At 40.0% G+C, this 21295-nt stretch overlaps 1 protein-coding gene across 7 annotated transcripts in view; it reads right to left on the reverse strand.

Annotated features, from left to right (window-relative positions):
* Window positions 1–1900: 1900 nt before the first annotated feature.
* The window catches only part of PDZRN4 (PDZ domain containing ring finger 4), a 268192-nt gene continuing 248797 nt past the window's right edge, over window positions 1901–21295 (reverse strand). For 5 of the 7 annotated variants that reach the window (XM_032106448.1, XM_032106447.1, XM_032106452.1 and 2 more), the window contains exons 6-10: window positions 19420–19518; window positions 17198–17260; window positions 13549–13710; window positions 10068–10184; window positions 1903–4097 (exon numbers count right to left, since the gene is read on the reverse strand). In XM_032106448.1, the coding sequence (XP_031962339.1) occupies window positions 2571–4097; window positions 10068–10184; window positions 13549–13710; window positions 17198–17260; window positions 19420–19518 (1968 nt within the window). In that variant the 3' untranslated portion in view covers window positions 1903–2570. Of the gene's footprint in view, window positions 4098–10067; window positions 10185–13548; window positions 13711–17197; window positions 17261–19419; window positions 19519–21295 lie in introns of all 7 variants that reach the window. The other 2 variants (XM_032106446.1, XM_032106451.1) reach the window with 2 other exon arrangements.

A 21295-nucleotide genomic window follows, 5' to 3' on the forward strand; every position in this document is an offset into this window, starting at 1 on the left:
GGAAAAAGGGAAATGACACTTAATAACTGCAGTTGAGAAAAAAGGAGAGAAAACTGTGGGCTGCTTGAAACTGCCCAGATCAAGGATTAAGTAGGGACATGATATTTCAGCAGGTGAAGAAAAAAGAAGGTGGCTGGGCGCTGGCAGGCATGTGCTGAGCTAGAAATCACATCATGTGTGCTACCAGCAGTATCACTGTATCACCTCTTGCTTTTCTCATTTGTCTTACTAGACTTTGACAGATCTCCCCAGATTTGGACATTTTTCCATTTACAGCCTATTAGTATACTATAAATATTGTTTATTGCTTATTTGTTTCTCTAATTATTATATATTACTTAGCTCCTCTCCTCTCCACTTAGAGCCCCCACCCCATCACCCTCCAGTTAGGACTTTTCTCTAATTGGACATAGATTTTCCTACTTTTATTTCTCAGTGATGAAATAATGATGTTTTCTGAAGATTCACGTTGTTCTCTGAATTTGAATGTCACACTACCTTGATGGGAGCTCTGAGTCGTGATTTAATAATGGGAAAAAATCAGTAAGTACTGTATCTAAGGGAAAAACATAACAGCAGCCATTGTCTTGAGTTGATAGCAGCTCAACTCTGATTAGGAAGGAGACCTGTGTTTGAGTATGATTACTGGAATGCAGTGAGGGAAACAGCCAAACCTCTGTGCTTTGATGTCTGCAGAAGAATGTGTACCTTCCTAGATGATTTAGGTTGGTCAAAGACAATTCCTAGGCTCAGCTGGAGAGACAATCTGGTATCAGTCCCTTGAAGCAGTACTGTATCACCCTATGATCCTTTCTGGTCAGGGATTCCACACTTTTTCTAATTTAACAGAAAAGAGTGGAGGTGTTTTTCATTGAGCCTGAACAGCTGTATGTTTAGTGAGGATTTAGCATGATGTCTCCCTGAGTCTGGAAAAGACAATTTTCTGATTACCAAACTGTGAACTGTCAGTGGCATAATTTTCCTAAGCACTTGGAGAGAAATGTTCTTATGGTATTTACATGCCTGCATATGCAAAGAGCACTGCCAATGTCAACCGATGCCATAAGTGGTTAAAAAACAAATGAATGATTCCCAGAATTAGGTAGTTTGGAAATACTGCAATGTGCCCTTCTGCAACTTTAAGCATATCTTTTAAAGCCTGATGCCAAGTGACTTCAGCACCTAATCCTGCTATGGAAAGCATGACAATCAGGAACTGCTGTGAATCAAGCACAGGGACTATGAAAATGGAGCTATTAGGGCAGGTCTTCAACCCCACTGACTGCCCAAGACTAGTCACTTCACTAGTCACTGGCACTGGGCTGCCAGGAGCAGCAGCAGCTCAGAAGATGCCCCTGTGGCAGCTGAGATGCCTCTGCTGCATGGAGAGTCAGGGACTCCATCAGGCACCCAGATAGCAAGTTGCCATTGATCCTGAGCTCCAGCCAGCTCCCAACTGAGGCTCTTCTAAAAGACCTGGACGCTCCTCAACAATAATTTTATACCCTTAACTCAGTTGCTTTTCATTCTCTGTTTTTCCTTAACTCACATTCTATGAAAATGTTATTGCTAGTTTTTCTTGCATGAGATTTAGTTCAAAGTTAGGCAAAAACTGTGTTTATATTTTGTATGTGTAGAACAAATAGCAAGGTCAGCCAGGGAGAGGACTCACAGCAGTTACCTAACATCTTACAACACAATAATATATCAATGAATCATTTAATTAACTAATTATGGCAGGTAAGGAAAAGCCAGAAAGACCCACTCAATATATGTGTTCCACAAAATTAAAAGCTAATTCATAAGAAATAGCTTACAGAATTTGTTCTTGAAATCTCTGTATGCTGTAAATACCTTGCACAGTGAAATTACTTCTACTTAAAGGGAAATTCTCAATCTAAATAAAACAACACTTGCCTTTTTTTTCTTAAAGATAAGCAATAATTTATTTCTCTTTCATCTTCACAATTATCACATACTGCCCAGCTACAAGACCAGTGCCACAACATAACACAGGAGAATTGCCCACCTACACTTTACTTGGACAAATACAATTACAATTTACAGATTAAATGTACTGTAAAATATGTAGTTGGAAAAATTCTTATTCTTATCTATATGATGGGATGTGGCATATGATTTATGAATAAATTCAATCTAAGATGTAAAACTTTAAAACTTGTTAAGCCAAGGATACAGTATAAAGCATTTTGGTTTGGTATTGTATTGTTACTAAAGTAGAAAAAGCAAAATTAGAGAAATAAATCCAGATCTTAAGTTACAGGATATGTGTTAGGTTAAGAAATTAATTGGCTTCTCCACTTTTTTTTGTTTTGCTTTTCTTTTCTATTTTTTTTCTACAAATGAAAAATATGAATATATTGCAGGATAAAGAAAGACTGCCAGATAAAGAAGTACTGTTATATGAAAAACAAATGAAAAATACCAGGTCATTTTGCTTACAAAAAGATCAAACTATAAACAGTCACAAAATATATAAAAATGCCGCATTGAACGAGGCAATTGTACTCTACCTAAACTGGTAGTATACTCTCTGATAGAAGTTGTGTTCATACAGTAGTAACTGATAAAAAGGCATTGTGCACTCTTGTGCCATCTGGGGATTTAGCACCATGTGTCATCAGTTCTTGTATTGTCATCCAGTTGTCCAAGATTTTCTTGTTTCTCTTTTTCATCATCTTTTTGTGACTCAGTTCAATAATGTTGATTTCCTTTTTGCCCTCACTGCCACTCTGTGGACTCTCCTTAAGACACTCCAGCCTGCTCCTCATCATGAACTCCCGCCGCCTCCTCTGCTCCTTAGCACGCACCAAATGCTGCTTCCGCTCTTCTTTGCTCCAGTAGCGACCCATCTTCATCTCACTCATGGTATCATCATCTGTCGTCATCCCACTGCGCTCCTCTTTAATTTTTAAGGCACGTTCCTTCAGGATTCTGTCTCGAACTGGTCTCTTTGTGATGTACCTCGTCCCATCGCTCCTTATTTTCACTTTCCATTCCATCTTGGGCTCCGCACACTTCTGTGAGTCTTTGCACATGCTCACCAGGCTGAGCTGGCTTTGGGCATACTCCACAGCAGACTTCTGCTGGATCAGTTGCATATAGCTTTGATAATGCTTTGCATGAGCAGGTATGTTCCCGTACCTGTAAGAAGAACTGTGATATGGAGACAAATAGGGAATGTGCTCACTGCCTTGCCTTTCCTGGTCTGTAAATTTGCTGCTTTCTGATGCCAGCCCTGCATTCTCAGCAGCACTGTTTTGCTCAGTGAGTTTGGATTTGGCTGAGGTTGTCTCCCTGTTGCTTTGTCCTGAGGATGACTGATTAGCCACAATCGTGCTCCTCAGGTTTTTCCTGTTGGTTATGCTGATCACCCTCTGGAGAGAGTTATCAGGGGATCGCTCCACAGTCAGTGGAGTGCTCCTGCAGCTTTCGGCAGTGTTGTAGGCACTGGAGCTGTCCTTGTCAGACTTCTCAGGGTGCTCCATGATGTCATCCAGTTTGCCTCTTTGTACATCTATGCTGGTGTTATAATTCCTGAAACTTTCATCATGTAAAGCCCAAATGTCTCCATACTGATCTCTCACCTTTTGGAGCCGGTGAGCCTGCATAATATTCTGGCATTCAAGTTCAATGTTCCTCAGTTCCTCATTGAGTAGCTGCAGCTCATGCTCGACTCCGTCTTGCTCTCTTCTGTTGCACTCTATCATGCTGCTTGAGTAATACAGATCATACTCCCCATGGTTTCGAATCTTGCACTTCAGTTCCAACAGCTGCCGAAACCTTTCACATTCCTCCTCTGGGTTTCCTATGAAATCAGATTCAATGTATTCCCCAGACACAAAGCTTTCATTGCACTGGAGCTCAATACTGCCTAATGTATCCTGGCTGTGGCCCAGATCCCATTTGCTCTGCAAGGTAGCACTATTCTGCTCCTCAGTTGCATTTTCCTGCTCTGAGCTCTCATCATTACGGAGACTTTCATCTGTAGGTCCCACCCCACTGTCCTTCTCATGATTGTTGGACGATGAGGTTGCAGTGTCTGTAGTGCCATCTTCCTCCTCATGTTTCTTTGGCTAAAAAAATGAGTAAACCAAAATGATTATCAAATGCAGACCATATTATTAGAGAATATTTTCCAGCTCTGTTTTGCTTAAACAGCTGGGATCTGATTTAAGCTGAATTAAAACAGATCACTAAACAGCAGTCCTAGTGCTCACAGCTTTTAAGCATTTCTGAGAGTTATGCTGTGGTTTCCATACTGAGCAAAGTAAGTGAATTACAGTACTAGTGATATAGCTTCTAAAGTCCAGAACGAAATATTTTCCTCTCTAGCTAAGCTATCTCTTTGCAGTGCTTAAAGATAATGATCACCAGATGGTGAGCTGTTTTTGATTCTGGATTATGGCCAGAAACTGGTGGAGCTGAAATCTTCTCAAACTTGAGAGAAAGCTTCAGTACTGGTATCAACTCAAACAAACAAGCAAGCAGCCAATCAAGCAATGACTAGCACAACCTCACAGGGTGCAAAAAGACTGCTGTTTCTTTTTTTAAACAGTGAACTTTTGTTTGCTCCATTACACCCTCCATGGCCTTCTCCTACACTTCTTGTGTTCAGCAGCCTTTTTCTGAAAAAGTGTTCATTTTGAATTCTAGGATTTTGCTCAGAAGGACCTCAATCCATTTCATCCCCGGAAACTCTTTCTGAAAACTCATTTATTTCCATTGTTAGAGTTTATGTTCCTTAAAAATAAAACCAGTCTTTCAATATTAAGTGTAGAACAACACTGAATGCTTTGCCATGGGCATAATGTTAAGCTTTTTGGCTGTTGATTAGCACTCCACTCATTGTACCTCACCTATTTATATTCTCAGCCTATTTATATTCCATAGAATGTGAGATAATACCTCTCTAAAGAGACAGACACTTTTTTCAAACCAAATAAGCAAAGAATCATGCAGAGTGCAATTTATATGACCGAGTACCTAAGTGCACATAGTACCAACCAAACACCATGTCTCTTTTAGGAGGCATAATTGCATAATTATGTATAATGACTGTAATAATCAAGACAGAGAAAAGGTAGAGTGCATCCAGTGAAAGGAAACAAACTCAAAGAGGCCTCTGTCATAATTCCCTTCTTATCTACTTTGACAAACAGTAAAACAGGATGAAAATGTGTCTCCTATATCATCCCTTCTCCTCTCTTTGTATGTGGCTCATGATCACATACCCTTCATCTGGTTTCATTTCTTCAACTGTTAAGAAAAAATAATAGCCTAGCGTCAGAAAAACAAAAATAACTTCCAGCCCCAATTCAGTGTAAGAGTGGAATAAAGCAAATATTGAAAGAAACACACCACCAGGAGAATTTAGTGTCTGTGACAAACTAGTTAAAAATTTCTGAGAAGATGTCTTAGAAGATTTAGGTTTAATTTAGTATCTTTCTAGTTCACCTCCTCCAGGTAAGTGCCACTACCTATGCTATTCTATTCCCTTCTCTCACCTTCTTTGGAGCTGCTGCAACTTGCCTTGACCTCCTCTGCCTCCAAACCTTTCAGCAGAGAAGTGACACCAACCTGGGTAGCTTAAACTTCACCCCAGCCACTGCAATGTGCAATCCATATTTCTCACTGCTCTGGAAAATATTTAACTACTGACAGGAGAGAGAACAGCTCCACCAGACAACAGGAGGGCAGTGCAGCAGAACAGTCAGGAATCTAGGTGCCTGTTCCAAATGCAGGGCTCCATTCACATGACCAAGCAAGGAGGGTCAGGATCTGCTCTCTGAGTGATATAACACAATTTGCATCTCTGTGACTAAAACTCTGAAGGGGTGGCTTATCCATAATGTGTTAGCACAGTTACACAGCTTAGAGGAGCAGAGCTTCATGATGCTTCCTCTGATGTCTTCTGCATGGTACTACACCACCAAAGCACATATTTGAGCACTTCTGAAAAAAACCACTAAATGAGGCTATTTGTATAGGTGTTGGTAAGAGACATTACAGTTGAGGCCTATGCAATCAACACTTTCAGAACTGGTAGCTCTTGTTTTCCACACCACTTTTATCAATAATTTAAACTTTGCTTCTTCAACTTGATTTGTACTGACATAATATAATACACTGCCATCTACTCAACTTACACTACCTGGAATTAACATGCACACACCAAAGATGTAAACAAAGCAAAGCCCATCTTTTGAGTCAAGTAGAAACCAGATGAGTGGGATTGATCTGATGAAATGTAAGTGCCTATAGTACAGGCATCTGAATGTCAGATAGTCACTGCGGGTTCCCTCGGGAAAAAACAAGTGTCTATACAATCAAATTCTTCTCAAACTAATGCAGACATCCATATCACAATACATTTTTCCCCAGTTTGTGGATACTTACAGCTAAGTCAATTAGAAAATGGAAAGTAATACAGATATTTATTGTACTGCATGTTTGTGAGATATATTTTCTTAAAAAATCCATTGTGACTCAAGTAAGGTAGCCTCTGGCATTTCTGTCCTGGACATTTCATGCTTCCCAGAGCTCCTAAACATGTGCAGAATGAGAAGTCTTTTACAGCATGAGATAATTTTAATTTTATTTTGAAAGATAACAAGCCTGATTCCATGTTACTTCCCTTCTGAAAAACAAGAGAGAGTCCACAATTTTCAGTGTGTTGCTTTTTCTGGTGTTATCTATTATCTATTTCAAACAAAGTGTTTGTTTTCAAACATACATTGTCAATCTCTTCTACAATTATTTCTGTTTGAAATACCAAAGGGCTCCTTAGGCCTCATCTTTGCAGTGAGAACTCAGATAATGAGAAGGCAAACCCAGCAGTGCGTACAATCAAGCAATAAATGAACCTCAAAAGATTCTGCATTTCAGCTCCAGCAAGCATTCCTGCCTATAAAATGGCTAATCTTGCAGGAATTCAGGCACTGTTCTATTCTCATTTTACAATTTATGATGTATATGGGGACTCAAAACCCATATTGCTACTAAAGTCTGAATGCAGTAAGATTCAGTTGAAGGCACTGACAAACACAGCTGGGCTCTCTGGTCAGTCTCTGACAGTGAGAGGGAGACTGGTCACAGGAAGAGGAATCTCCACTGGCACGCTAACCATGAGGTACTCAAACCATGAGGGGAATTTGGAATTGTTTTCAGTGGTTCACTAAAAGGGAAAATGCTCTTCTGCAAACAAGGCTGGTCTCTTAAAACAAGCCTCCCTCAAATAAAAAGGATTTTCCCCCAGATATTTTCACTGTATTTCAGCTTTGAATGGACTAGAATAATTTTTTTATCCAATTCTTTCTTCTTCTTAATAGGTTCTGATATATAGCATCAAACCAATAAGAATTTCTGCATGGCAAACGTATGGTATTCTTCTGAAAATTATCTCTGCTGCACAATGAACCATGATGTTGTAAAGGAACACAATGAGTTATAAAGAATGGAGAATTACATCTTTCCTTGAGGCTTATTGGACTATTCCATACAGAGAAGATACAATTCTTGACTGAATTCTACAGAGTAGGTCAAAAATATACAGAAAAGACATGACTATCTACTTGATTCTTCTATTACAAACTGTACCAAATTTTTCTGTGACAACTCACATTAAATGTTAAAATGGCATTCGGTATAACGGACTTGTATTTGGAAGGATATTCTGACAGAGTGTATTCATTCCTGCAGCTCTCAAGATTCATGATGACAGATGATTATGAAGCCAGAGGACTATGTTTTTGTTCACAAAAATCAAGGCTGGTCTCCATGGCCAACCAGGGAGCTTGAAGATACTCAGATTTGCCACTGGCAGCTTCAATGAGAGGGTTTTCATAGCTCCAGTGGATAGTGTGAATCCCCTCAGGAAACTGCTAGGATTCCCAGCCTAACAAGGAGTAAAGAACCAGTTTTCTGACTTGATGAGTCACTACATAGAGTCTAGAGAGACAGCAGCTGTCACAAATTACTGACGCCCCATTACACACCAAGCTGCATCTGGTTGATTCGATCACTCATCAGAAGGGCAAAGAAATGTCTGGCTGTCCTAGAATTACTTCAAGCAATGCAATGTCAGATACTGACAGATCATGAGTAACCACCATTTTTTTCAAGTGTAGTGTTCTTTTACAGTAATATAAAATCTTAATATGACAAAAAATACCAAAAAAAAGCTTGGCAAAAGACTCCAAAGGGGAAAAAACAATTTCAATGGGTTCTGAGAAACGACTTCACAGAATACCACTGTTTACTAATTGACACTATCCACAACCCAAATTCAGTGAAAAAGCCAAAGCTTGACAAGAGCTCTGCAGTGGAAGGTCACAACTGTAAAATGATTTCAAAGGTCCCACCATGTCACTTGAGGGCCTAGTAGGAGTTTGTAGATACAGTTGTTCAAGAATTTCTACCAGAACCTGGGGCTTGTGTGAAAATGTCACCATACAAATGAAACTGATTTGCAAAGAACAAGTGCTTTGTCTGACAGAAAATCTTTTGCTATCCAAGATAAAATTTTGGTTGAAACAATAAACAAGATGCCATATATCAGCTGAAAGTAGCTAGCAGTGCAGCAAGTTAGCACATTTAACCTGGGGAAACTGTGGTTTGGCTCACTGCCTGGAAAGGAGAGCCACAAGTAAAAGGCTGGTATAAATCCTGTTGCAGGCTCCCTTCGCCTCTGACCCTAGAGTTATTCCACTTTGTGTAAATAATTAAATGCTTATAAGATCAAATATTTGTAATCTGATCTATCATATTTCAGATAATTGACTTAATTATTCTGTCAGTGTCTCTGTCCCAATGAATATTTCATTTATGTACAGGGAAGAGCTTTACTATGAACTATCGCCTACTCAGTGACCCAGTGTCAAGGATTTGGGTCCCCTCAAGTGGAGGGGAGGTCAGGAGGAAACAGACTAAATGCACATTCAGGCCCCCAGTGTGGACCAAGCAGAGGGGCATTTGAAGTCAAAGAAGCTCCCTGGTTTCCAGAAAAGAGAAGGCTCTCCTAGTCTTTCTCCCTCTCTTCACTTCAAAGAAAAATGTCTCAGGCTCTGTTTCTGAGCAATTTAGAATGGGGAAAAAATTGTAAGTCACAAAGTTCTGTGGGTAGAAAAACAGCTTCTTCCTAGCTGCATAAATCCAGAAGCCAGGAGAAGTTGAATTTTATTTCTTTGACTTCAGAGGTGTGCATACTGACAGATCATCTGATCCAGGAGTGGGTACTTACACCTTCCACAACAAAGTACTACTGCGAAGACCCTTTGATGAAACTGTATGGCATCTTTGCCCCAGTCACATAGCCTACAGAACGTATGGGCAGGTAAAAGTCAGGAGAGTAGCAAGCTGAGACTATGCTAACAACAGCTTATTTGTCTCCATTAACAAAACAAATGCTGAGCTGTGCACTGTCATGTAAGAGAAATACACTTGCATTACCAAAACACCTGTTGTTTATTTTAAACACTTCTTCTATCTTGTTTTGCAAGCTCTCTGGTGCAAGGCTGGCTCATACATTGCATGCATACAACAAGAGGGGTACCTATCTCAGCTCAGAGCTCTAGGTGCTACACCGATAATCACAGATTCACAGAATATTCTGAGTTGGAAAGCACCCAAAGGGATCATAAAGTCAAACTCTAAAGTTCAATCCCCCATACGGGGATTGAACCCATGACCTTGGTGTTATTAGTTTAAAATTACCAGTTTTAAAAAAACTGACATAAAGTATATCATCATAAATCCCAAACACTTCAGAATTAATGAAGGAAAGCAATATTATTCTGAGAGTTCAGAGAAAAGGAGAAATCTGCACGTATCACACCCTCTTAAATTGTTTGTTAACTTGCCATACCAGGGCTAAGCATCTATTGTTCTCCTTTTCCTTACATACAGTGTGCCAGAGATCACAGCATTTGGAGAGAGAACTCTATCAAAGCCTTTTGACCCCATTTTACAGCATACTGTTTCATTTTTTATGAATAAAAAAGAATACCCAGAAAAATTTCAAATGATATGTTTAGTAGTGGTCCTACCTGCTCCACCTCATTGGCTGTGTACTGCATTGCTTCATTATGCTTCTCTTCCAACATTTCCAAGTTTAACTCCTCTAAGAATTCATTCCTTTCATCATCCAGCCACCCCTCCTCCAGCTGCAAAGAATACATTATTATGTTATTTTATGTTAGCAAGGACACATGCTAAAATAAAGTAAACCCAAATGGCAATGTCTGACTAGCTCTTTTTATTCTAGTGATTCTCTTAAGAAAGCCAGGCGGTAGGAGTTCACGTCTCAAAAAAAGGAAAAGAAAAAGGATAAAAAAATGGGATTCATGTCTCTTATCCTTTCGTAAAACAGTATGACTGATTTTCTCTCATGATGAAGGAGACTGCACAGCACAGACATTATTTCCTTTCAAAAGGCATGAAAGGCACAGCGCATAATCCTGAAGCTGTCATGTTCATTACTACTGAGAGACCCTGCACTGAAAGAATGGCAATACTACTAATAGGTCCAGGAGGCAACTGGGCTCTTTTCTCTAACAACCTCCATCCCAGAGATGTGCCCTGCTACCACCACCTCAATAGAAACCTTATGCTGCGCTTCTGTCACCATTTTCCCATTGATCTTCCAAGTAAACAAATAAACAGATGTGGTGACTTGAAGGGAGGCAATTTTTGTTCTCCCGGTGTGTCTGGAAGCAAGGCTTATCTGTTTGCATGTTTTTTTCTCCCCATGTGTAAAATAGTACATTGACATTTGGTGAACACGGTGTTGCAAAAGGACAGGAGGGGATGCTATGTTTTCTCTCAAGTAAATAGATCCTCTTCTTGCACCCATTTCACACCCTTCACATCTTTTGAAACTGATAAAACAGGAACCCTGGCCTAAAATGCTCTTCTTCCCATTTTGTTCATCGTGCTCATGTGTGCACATGGCACACGTCCTTTGTACCTGCAATCCCTTGCCAGATGGCACACTGCATCAAAAAGAAAACCACTGGTCAGTGGCACTCTTGGCTATAATGACAGGATTGTAGCAGAAGGAAACACTTATTGTTTTGTCATTGAAGGAACCACAGGGCGACAGGGATAAAACCATGCTAAAAGGGAAAAGCCTCAGCATAAGACAATTACAAGACTACCAAGAACTCATGTCCCAAGATGGCAAGAGCAGTGAAGCACAGGCCACCACCTACAGCGGAATTACCACTGCCTCAAAGCCAGGATGTGTCTGGTCACAGACGTCAGTCAGAAAAGCTACCTGAAACCAGTAGTAGTAGTAGAAGTAGTAGTACTTTGAACCAGTAGTTCAAAGCTACACAAGGAGTGACTGATGCTGTGCAGTACTTCTAATGGAATACTGGAAGAACATCACTGTTTCCTTCACAAACTCTGATGTGGTTTTGCCCATGTCAATGAATTCTTTTCTTTTATAAAGCACATAATAAGCCTTTCATCATTTTGCTTGGTAAAGCCAGCCACCTACAGTTTGGGATTAGGAAGAGACTTTTTTTCTTGAGGACATATAACTTTTTATGTTTGTCCTTAATGGGGCTTTCGAAACATTCTATGAAACATCTGATAGTTTTGTTTACTTGTGCTGTTTACTTTTTTCCCCCCAAGGAAAGCATGAGCACAGCCTTCCTCTACTGTAAAGGACACAGTTTAATTCACCTCACTTGAGGAGATTGCAGAGATTAACAAATTTGGAGGACGAAAGATGAATCTCACTTGGGCAAATCTGCTGATTTGATTGTGGCAGACCCAGTATATAACTAATGAGAATGCTTATGTTATGTTACAGCTTTTAGAAGAAAACTAAAAAATGGCTTAGCATACATGTGCGCTACCATACACTGTGTACACATTCACACACGGGAGTGCACGTGCCTGTGTGTGGTGTGCTCCCCTAGTGCTCTGTTTCAAAACTTCATTATTCACTGCTCAAATAAGTGGTCTGAGGGGTTTTATTCCCTGTTACTGAGTGAATGTGCTCAGCAATCATCCTTCAAGGTTGCAATACTGCCATTACCATTTTCTATCTAGAAATAATGCCTGCTTAATCCTGCTGTCTTTTACCAGAGTCAAAGCAACATAACTACCAGAAATCAGTTGACAGCCTGATCTCTGACATACTCTGGCTTTTTCATCTGTTTTGTATGAGTATGTTCTTAAAACACATAAACTAAGCAAAAAAATCCAACACCAAAGGCCCAAACCTAAACCAAACCACACTTTCATTATTTGCAAAGAGTATTCATATGGGAAGTTACAATGCTACATATAAGTAACTCCTTAACTCATACAGATTTTATCATAATGACTCCTTACTTCATGCTGATCAGTCTAAACAAATAGAGAGACTGAACTTTCTCTGGGCATGTATTTTGTAAGTGGATGAGTTTCTGTTCCTTAATGAGCAACAGAATCCTAATGAAAAACAGTCGGAATAATACTGAAAAATCTCTTTCAAAATTTCAGAAGTTGAGGACTACAGTTTTGCACTATAAAGTGAGGCACACCTATTTTTGCTGTACTTTGTTGCTGGTCTTATAAGAATTGTTTAGCTTCCTGAAAAACATAAAGGATATGAATGCTGAAATTGTGACTCTCATAACCACCGTATTTAAGTAGAGATTCCAAGTGGCACTGAATTAAACTTACGTGATTTAATTTATACAGAATATGCAGCTAGTGAGACTGAAAATATCAGATCAACAGCATGAGAGACAAATGGCAACTTAACCAACTCTAAATTGTTGGCAGATAGAGATAATATAGTGACCTTTTGCTTTGCAAAGGCCTACAAATAGAATATAAAGGGATGTAAAAACAGTAGTCTTCTACCACTATAACTCTTCTTTATCTGATAATCAATCTAACATCTGTCCCCTGCAACGATATTCAAAATTCTTGGCATGGCAAGATTATTGGCACTGGCATAATTTTATTTTCAAAACCATAAAAGTATTTCTAAAAACTTTTGAAAATGCACCTCCCAAGATGCAGGCGTGTTTTTGTGACCAGGGTGCTGTTAAAACAATTAGATTTCCATTTGCTGAATGATAATGTAGTGAAAGTCCTGTAATTGATAAATAGATGAATCATTTACATGTCTGCTTATAAGCACAAAGCATAAAAAGCCCCCTCACCAATGAGAAGCTACAGCTTTGTGTAAGTTCATATAAATGATAAACTTCATGTAAAAGATAAAATTGATAAACATAAGTATGGGAAATTTATCCCCTGAACAAACCAGAATCATCTAATGAGTAATGCATAGTTTTCAAGTTCTACTTCATATTTTACTAATGTCATATTGGTGCTGCCAGCTTTATTTATATACCTGTTCACTCTGCTATAAAAGAAATTGTTTCATTTGGGGAAAACAAGCCCTAGTAATATCATATTATTTTCTTTGCTGGATAAAAGAGGGCAAAGCTCTGCAATTATCTGTTTTTTCCTTTTGTCAGTAACTTTGGCATTCCTATTTCTTGGCAGTTCATTACTTACAGTGACAGTGAATGCATGGTATAACCCAGGTTCTGGCTCAGTGCATCTATTTAGTCTAACCTGCATCTCTGGCCTTGCGACCAGCAACACAATTTTCTTGCATTCTTCGCTGGAGAGCAACGCCACTGCCTCTTCCCGATTCTGGACATCCTGGCCATTTATCTAGGAAACAAATGAAAGTGGCACATTAGTTTCTATTTCCACAAAGCAACACACAATAAAGGGCAGATATCAGCTCATTTGTGCTGAATGTATGGACAATGAAAATTGCGCAACGGGCTCATCTTTGGCCCCTCAGAGGTAAGTGCCTTCACTCAATTATGCGCTTACTGTAAGAGCTGTATTGATCGTTGAAGGATGGTGGACATCAGAGGAAGCAGTTATGTTCATAAATGTCCAACCTGCGCCCTGGTAACATACATCTAGCAACACAATTAACCAGCCCCTGACAGGTGACGTTCATCTTTCTCCGTTCAGAGTAATGGAAGTGTCACTCTGAGATAATAGTGCTGGTGAAAGAAGACTGGTAATGCTACAGCTGAAATCAGTCACCCTGAATGCTGGTAGAGAGCCAATTAGAGAGCTACAGTATTATCTCTCACCAGGCAATACTTTCAGGCCACTGCTTGTTGCTGCTCCATTTAATCATTTCATATTTGTGCAGACAGCTTAGTAGCCAGTACCACATAAAACATATGTATCCCTCTTACAAGGGGATAATCAAAATAAAAGTAGTTCTTTGATGAAACTCGTCTTTTCTTACCTTTCTCCTATTCTGTAACCCCACTAAAACAACGACATTCATGACTACATGGTAATAAACACAATTTTCATTGTCCAAAACCATTTATGAGGGAATCAAATAGAAATCTTATTTCCCACATGAATTCAGTTTTGTCCAATTCACAGCACAAGAAGTGGATTATTCTCATATTGTCAACAAAACCTCCAAAATGTGGTGTATTTCAAAAAGAGTGAAAACAAAACTGAAAGGCAGAAGTACCTGAATATATTTTGTGGAAAAAAGTCTTCTAATGATTCCATTACAAAGTAGTAGGAACTTGTAGTTGAAAATCAAGAGAAAGTTGCATTTCTGTACATATGTTTGGCCTGAAAGCCCTGACTCAAAACCACAGCTTTAATTTAGATTAAAGAAAATCCCAGTGCATCCTGATCACTCAAGTGGCAGTGAGTGAAATGTCTGAGACCCTTCAAAACTTACATGATGGGATAGCTGTGGTCTGCGGGGGACCAGGTAACACAGAGCTGCCCTAACCTGAAAAGCAGAGATGTAGCCACAGAGAGGCTCAGGAGCAGATTTCCAGCCTGTGTAAAACACTCCCAGACATGGTGGCTGCTCCAGTAACACCTATCAGCTGCTCCCCATGCACCCCAGAGGAGGCGGCTGGGCTGTCCCCATACTACCTGGAGGTGCCCACCCCACCCCAGCCTCACTATCACGGGGGAAGAGCAGGACTTCAGCCTGCTCCATAGACTGTGCTTAGCTCAGAGGTTCACAGCTAAATATAGCAGAAGTTTAGGAAACTCCCACTAGGACTGCCCTCTTCCAACTTTCCCTTGACATTGTAACATTTCATATAAAGTACTTGGGGAGTTTTCAGATCCTTAGACTGTGAAGATTGGTGGTTTCTGAGAGTGAGAAGGGGGCAGTTAGAACCTCAAAAAGGAGAGGAAACCTGCTGTCATTTTGTGAGGAATACACATAACAGAGCATTCCCCCCATATCCTTAACCAATGCCACCTGCCACCCACAGAAAATGCCCCGGTGCTCAAGGATCTGTATCTCTTCCAGCCTCAGTGTAATCCCTCCACAATGGCAACGTCACCTTCTGTTTCTCTGAGCTATGCCACCAATAAGAGGAGATAGAGGGTCAATGTGTTTTCAGATATGAAAGTAAACCCCACATAACCCTGTGTGTTAACTTTAAAGATCAAATTCATAGCTATCTATCAGCACTGACATTAAAGTAATGCTCCAGTCCTCAAGAGGATGGCAGAATTATCTACGTTTTCTCTCAACCCTGGAGTCTTTACTCATAATTGAAATGAATTGAATTTCGTTAGGAACTGGAGAACATTCGCCTGAACTGCTGTTGGCAGTCCACCCAGAAATTTTACCGAACAAGGAAAGGAGTGGAAAATGAACCTACTCTCTCTTTCCTTATTTTGACGCAACTAGAGTAGGAATGGAAAATTGTTTCTACTCAGTTAAATAAAAAAGGGGTGTTTTTCTGGTTTTTGAAAGTTAAAAATACTGTTATTTCTTCAGTAGGTATTTCATATAAAGAGCCGGAAGGCAGTGCCCTAACTTTTCCTCTCCTACGTGCAGCCCATGGTATGGTCCTTTCACCCCAAGTCCTGCTGAGGACGTCACTGCCCTCACACCATGGCATCTGTGCCTTCTGGGGGAGAACATCATCCTGTGAATGTTTTCACAATTCCAGCCACACAGAGAAAAAACTAGCAGCCCCCAAGTGAGCCCTGATATTAAAATCGAATTGATTGTTTCCTCTCTAGAAAATGGACCACTTTGGTAAGCCAGGTAATAGACACTGTTGTGTAGCTAGGCTCTCAAAGCTGATTTAAGCTGTAGCAGGATAAGAGATACAGGTTTCAACAAAGGTATTTCCTGCAGAAATGAAAAGATTGGAAGGAAGGAACAGACTGATCTTGTGAAAACCTGAGAGCTCATCTGCTTAAATTAATGAGGGGTAATTATGGAACATGTTACAGAAAACCAACCTGTCATCACCAGGAGCTTTCTCTGGCGCTTCAGTGAAAAAAGGCCAAAATACAAGGCAAATCAACTTGGAACCAGAATTAAAATGCTACAATACAGCAAAAAATTTCCAGTCAAGTGATTTTTGGTACCTGTTTCATGATTTTGTGCTAGGGTGGAAAATGCACTACCCATTGTTGGTTGAAAATGGAAACCCACTGCCATTCTAGCTGTTACCCTCTCTGTACAGGTACACTGCCCTGTATGGCAGCCAGCCACCCTCACCCACCTATGCTGTAACACACAAACCTATCTTTGGGGTAGCTCTTTAGGCAAGTGGATCAACAGAAACAAAGGGTGAAAAAAAAGCCAAGGTGGTGGATTAGAAAATAATTCAGAAGAGCAATATCTTATTGGGGGAGGAAAGAAAATATTAACAAAAACCTAATGAACCCCCTCCTTAAGTATGTTCAAGATCATCCTTCTCTAAACAGCACTTTTTTTTTTACGAAAACTCTTATTATCTATGCTTAGCATAAATGAGTTTTCCCCAAATTTATGCGATTGGTGAATGATCAGCACGTCTCTGACACTCATATTTATGTCTGCAGGATCCTGTTTAGAATTTGACACTGAGATGAACATAGTGGAAATGAGATTTTCTAATAAATATGGAAAAAAAAAAGACATGAGACATAAGTGCATGAGCCAGAACGAGTTTGTCAGTCTCATTTCTCAGTACACGCACTCTAGCTCCCAGCTATTGTGTTAAAAAACAGACAGACATGGATTTTCTCATTGATCACAGTAACAAAGAGAAACACCTTCCCTCATTAACAGTCCACAGAGAAGATGGCACTGCATGTTTGTCTATAGAAAGAGTTTAAGGAAAAGTCTATTTTCACATACTTGCAAAATGCGGTCTCCTCCACGGATCCGTCCATCTCTGGCAGCAATGCTGTTTGGATCAACCTGCACAGGACAATAACCAGTAACTGAACATGAAAATATTTAATGGGAAATTAGAACAGCTGCACAATTTCACAAGCTGAAAAAGTACCATTTTTAGTCAGTACAGAGGCAATCTGAAGTTTCCTGTACAGCCACAGAAATGAAACAGTTCTTTAAATGATGGTATGAGCTTGTTCCAGATAAAAGCCTCAAGACAGAAAGGGTTGGGAGCATATGATTTTCAAATTAATACTTTCCTATGCCACTGTCAGGCATTAATCTTCAGCTGTCAGAGCATTAAAAATTAATGACAGAGACCCCTTTTCTCCTGAAGTTCACTATGGACTGAGAAGCTTCTGCAGCAGTTGATACCTCTATACAAATGGGCCTGTTGTTGGGCACAATTCTTTTTCCTCCATGGAAGCATTTACTAATAAATTATTACCTCAGTAATCAATCTGTTATTTCCTCTGGAATTTTGCAGTTAGTGAGGAAACATCAAAAAAACCCAATAGACCCAGATTGTATAGATCACTCACAGGTCCTGTAAATCATTCCTAGTCTGAACCAGTTAATTTTAAGTTAGTTTAACCTAAATAGATATCTAGGGCTTCAGTGATAGTTTATCAAAAGACACTACAGCTTATCTCTGAGCAATGACCTACTGTTTGTTGCAAGGCAATTCAATCTATCACCTTTCACTTGATGGTTATCTTATCATGCCATAAGCTCTTTTTTCAAACCAAAATTTTGAGTTGAGCATTTAGTTCACAGGCTACATCCTCTACCTGTTAGATATTATTTTCCTCTTTTGCATTGTCATAGAAAAAACAATGAATCTGAAGTCCTTAATCAAGTACAAAAGATAATATCATTACATTCACTTTCAAAGATCTGAGAAAAATTTATCATGTAGGATAAACAAAATATTTCAGATATAATCCTGGAATATATTAAGAGATTCCTGAACTTTCTTTGCCCTCACAAGGTCAAACAGAATTTAACAGTACAGCTTATACAACTGATGGAAGATATATTCTTACGTAACTTATTTTAATTCCTCATTCTTGCTCCAAGGCTGTGCTTTTCAGCTGCTTTAACATTGCTACTTGCCTGTTTATGTGCAATCTTGCCTTCATCCCATTCACTGATACATAGGAGAATTGTCTTTACTGGTCCTCTCTGTCCATGAGCTTCACTAAGAATTTAGAATCACAGAATCTCTCAAGTTGGAATGGACCCAATAAGGATCCCATTAAGTCCAAAAACCTGCTCCTCACAGGACTACCTAAAACAAAACCATATGACTAAAAGCTTTGCCCAGTTGCTCCTTTAATTCTGACAGGCTTGCTACTGTGACCACACCCCTGGACAGCCTGTTCCAGGAACCAACCACCCTTTTAGTGAAGAACTTTTCTCTAATGTCAAAATTTGGTTCAACATGTCAAGAAAGTGAGCAATTGGGATCACAGTTCGTGCAGAACAATCACCAGTGACCTTGGACTCAGAAGAGCTCTATTTTACCCAGAAAAGAACCCCTCTTTGAATGACTGGACACTCAAAGGGAGATGGTGGTCTTTGAAGTCTTGCGGACTGACCTTGTGAAACACTAACAATCTGTGCTGGGTGCCACATTTTCTGAGTGGAGCCAATTAAAACCTGAGGATTCACCCCATCTCAGTATCCAGAATTCTATTTTTCAGTTTTCCAACATATTAATCTCCCAAGCTACTCTCTCCACCCATCTGTGATATGTCTGTGTGTACCACAACTGTAACAAACACAGAAATAATACAATAATGATTGACCACTGTTAGGATTACTGAAGCCGTGGCAGAGGGAGAGAGAATGCAAGCAGGGTGTGGAGAAGGCACTTTTCTCCTCAAAAGCTCTGCCTGATCTCCATAAGGACACATTTCTTTCAAAATTCAGACCATGCTCAGACTGCTTTGTACTTCACTAACTACAATGTTGTAGTTAAAAGCACTTATACTAAAGAAGCCCACTAGTAATATTACTCATGATTTGAACTGATAATCTAAATTAATTGAGAGTGACATGAGCTGGTTGATGGCCAAGACTTCTTCACTCCCATCTCAGAGCACTTGCTTGTTCATTCCTTGGCACATTTAGCCCTCCATGAGCATCTCCCATGCTCCTCCCCAACGTCATGTCCTTACCTCACTGACATAGATTCCCGTGTCCTCCTCATCATCGGTTCTGTAACAGACAGTCAGCCCCAGCTTCTCCTGGCTGCCAATGCGGCACAGCTCCACCTCCTACAAGAAAATATACAGGCTTTTGTGGTGGCTCTTGCCAAGGGTGGAAAAAACTGTACAGCACAAGGGAGCACCAGGCTGCTGATGTACTCATGCTGCCCATCCTGCTCAATCTTGAGACAAAATGTTATGGGTGGATCTTTAAGGGAGAAATTATTCCATGAATTAAGAAGGAAATCCCAGTACAATGCAGGTTCAAGCTATATAGAAACTGTACAGTAAGACATGCCAAACTTTGAGAAATATAGCTGTGCATTGATTTTTCAGGTCTTTGACTTCTGGGTAATAGAATCTGACTTACAGTAGATTACATAGTCCTTCTAGTTGCATCACACCCGCTGATTTATAGCATATAAGACAGACTGGCTACCATCAATCAATTCATCACACAAGTGCCACTCCCTTCTGACAGCAATCTAAGTCATAAAACAGAAATACAGGCTTCCATTAATGGCATAATTCCTTCCCTGGTCAGTTTAGTGGTGCTTCATTGCAGAAGCTGTTAGATAACAGAAAGATGCTTCAAGGAATCTCCTGTGGAGCTAAACAGCCATGGCATCCTCCTCAATTGTGAGATGATGCAGAAAACACATTTTTAGTGCCAGATGTCCCAGAAGTGGCATCTCATGAAAAGTTCAAGTTTTAGGGCAGATGACAGTGATAACTACTACATACACCCATCTGAGTTAAGCATCTTTAGGGTTTCATAGGGGAACCATTCACAAAAATGCAAAGCTGCACTTTGTTTGAACATTGTGAAACAAGTAATTGTAATAAAGCAGGATGAACCCAGTAACACAGAGTATTAACTTGGTTGCAAGTGGGAAACTTTAGTTGGTGTTTGTATGTAAAGGGAGTCTGCAGGTCACAGCTGGACCCTGACAGCCTCTGCTCCTGTGGCTATGCAATAAAAAGAGAGACACCAAACTTTGCTTCAGTTCTCAGTCTGTGATACAGAGCTTGTTCCCCCCCATCCCCAGAGATGTCATGCAGACTAATCCACAAACAGACACAGGGTGCACAGCAGTGAGGACTCACTACTGAGTCCATCAAGCTGTGGGGACCAGGTGTCAAAATACCACAACTTACAGAAAAACCTGTGCCTCACAGACATGGGTTAGCCAACGAGCCTTGTGATGTTTTCATTTCAGCTGAATATCTTTCACGAAGTGCACTGCTATGGCTTGCTCCCCTGCTCCCTCACCAGAGTACAAATCTACATGGGTTCACTACCTGCACAAACCCTATAAGCTTCTCCCTGGACTTTGGACATTCAACATCTTCATGAAAACAAAGGGAATGTAGAAAAAAATAATTAAATTCGTAGTTTTCTTTAGTTTTTCTTAGATATGGCAGAAGTTCTACATAGGATGGTAAAGAGTGGAATTATTCACCAGTACATGTTACACATTGGGTTTGAAAGAAGAAACACAGAAGCATGTTTTATTAGGGAAGGGAATTATGGTGACCTGGTTTTGGCATTGGGAGCAAAAGTACCTGTACTGGAGGGAGGCCTATTCAAAACCCACAGTAATTGATGCCTCCAGAGGGAAAGACCACTTGACTAGAACTGTAATATTAGGGAGAAATTACAGTAACAAAATGGCTTCAATTACAGCAACAAGGTATACTTTTAAGGAATAAAGAAGTTTGCGGCCCCTTGGAGGCCTATAAGGAAACCTAAATACACCATAAAGGACTGAAACTGGGACCTTTAAATCAAGGCAAATAGGGAGCTTTGCACAAGCTGAAATCCATTAACTTTCTTTGTCCTGCT

Source organism: Corvus moneduloides, chromosome 4 (genome assembly GCF_009650955.1).
Source record: "Corvus moneduloides isolate bCorMon1 chromosome 4, bCorMon1.pri, whole genome shotgun sequence".
Classification (NCBI taxonomy): domain Eukaryota; kingdom Metazoa; phylum Chordata; class Aves; order Passeriformes; family Corvidae; genus Corvus; species Corvus moneduloides.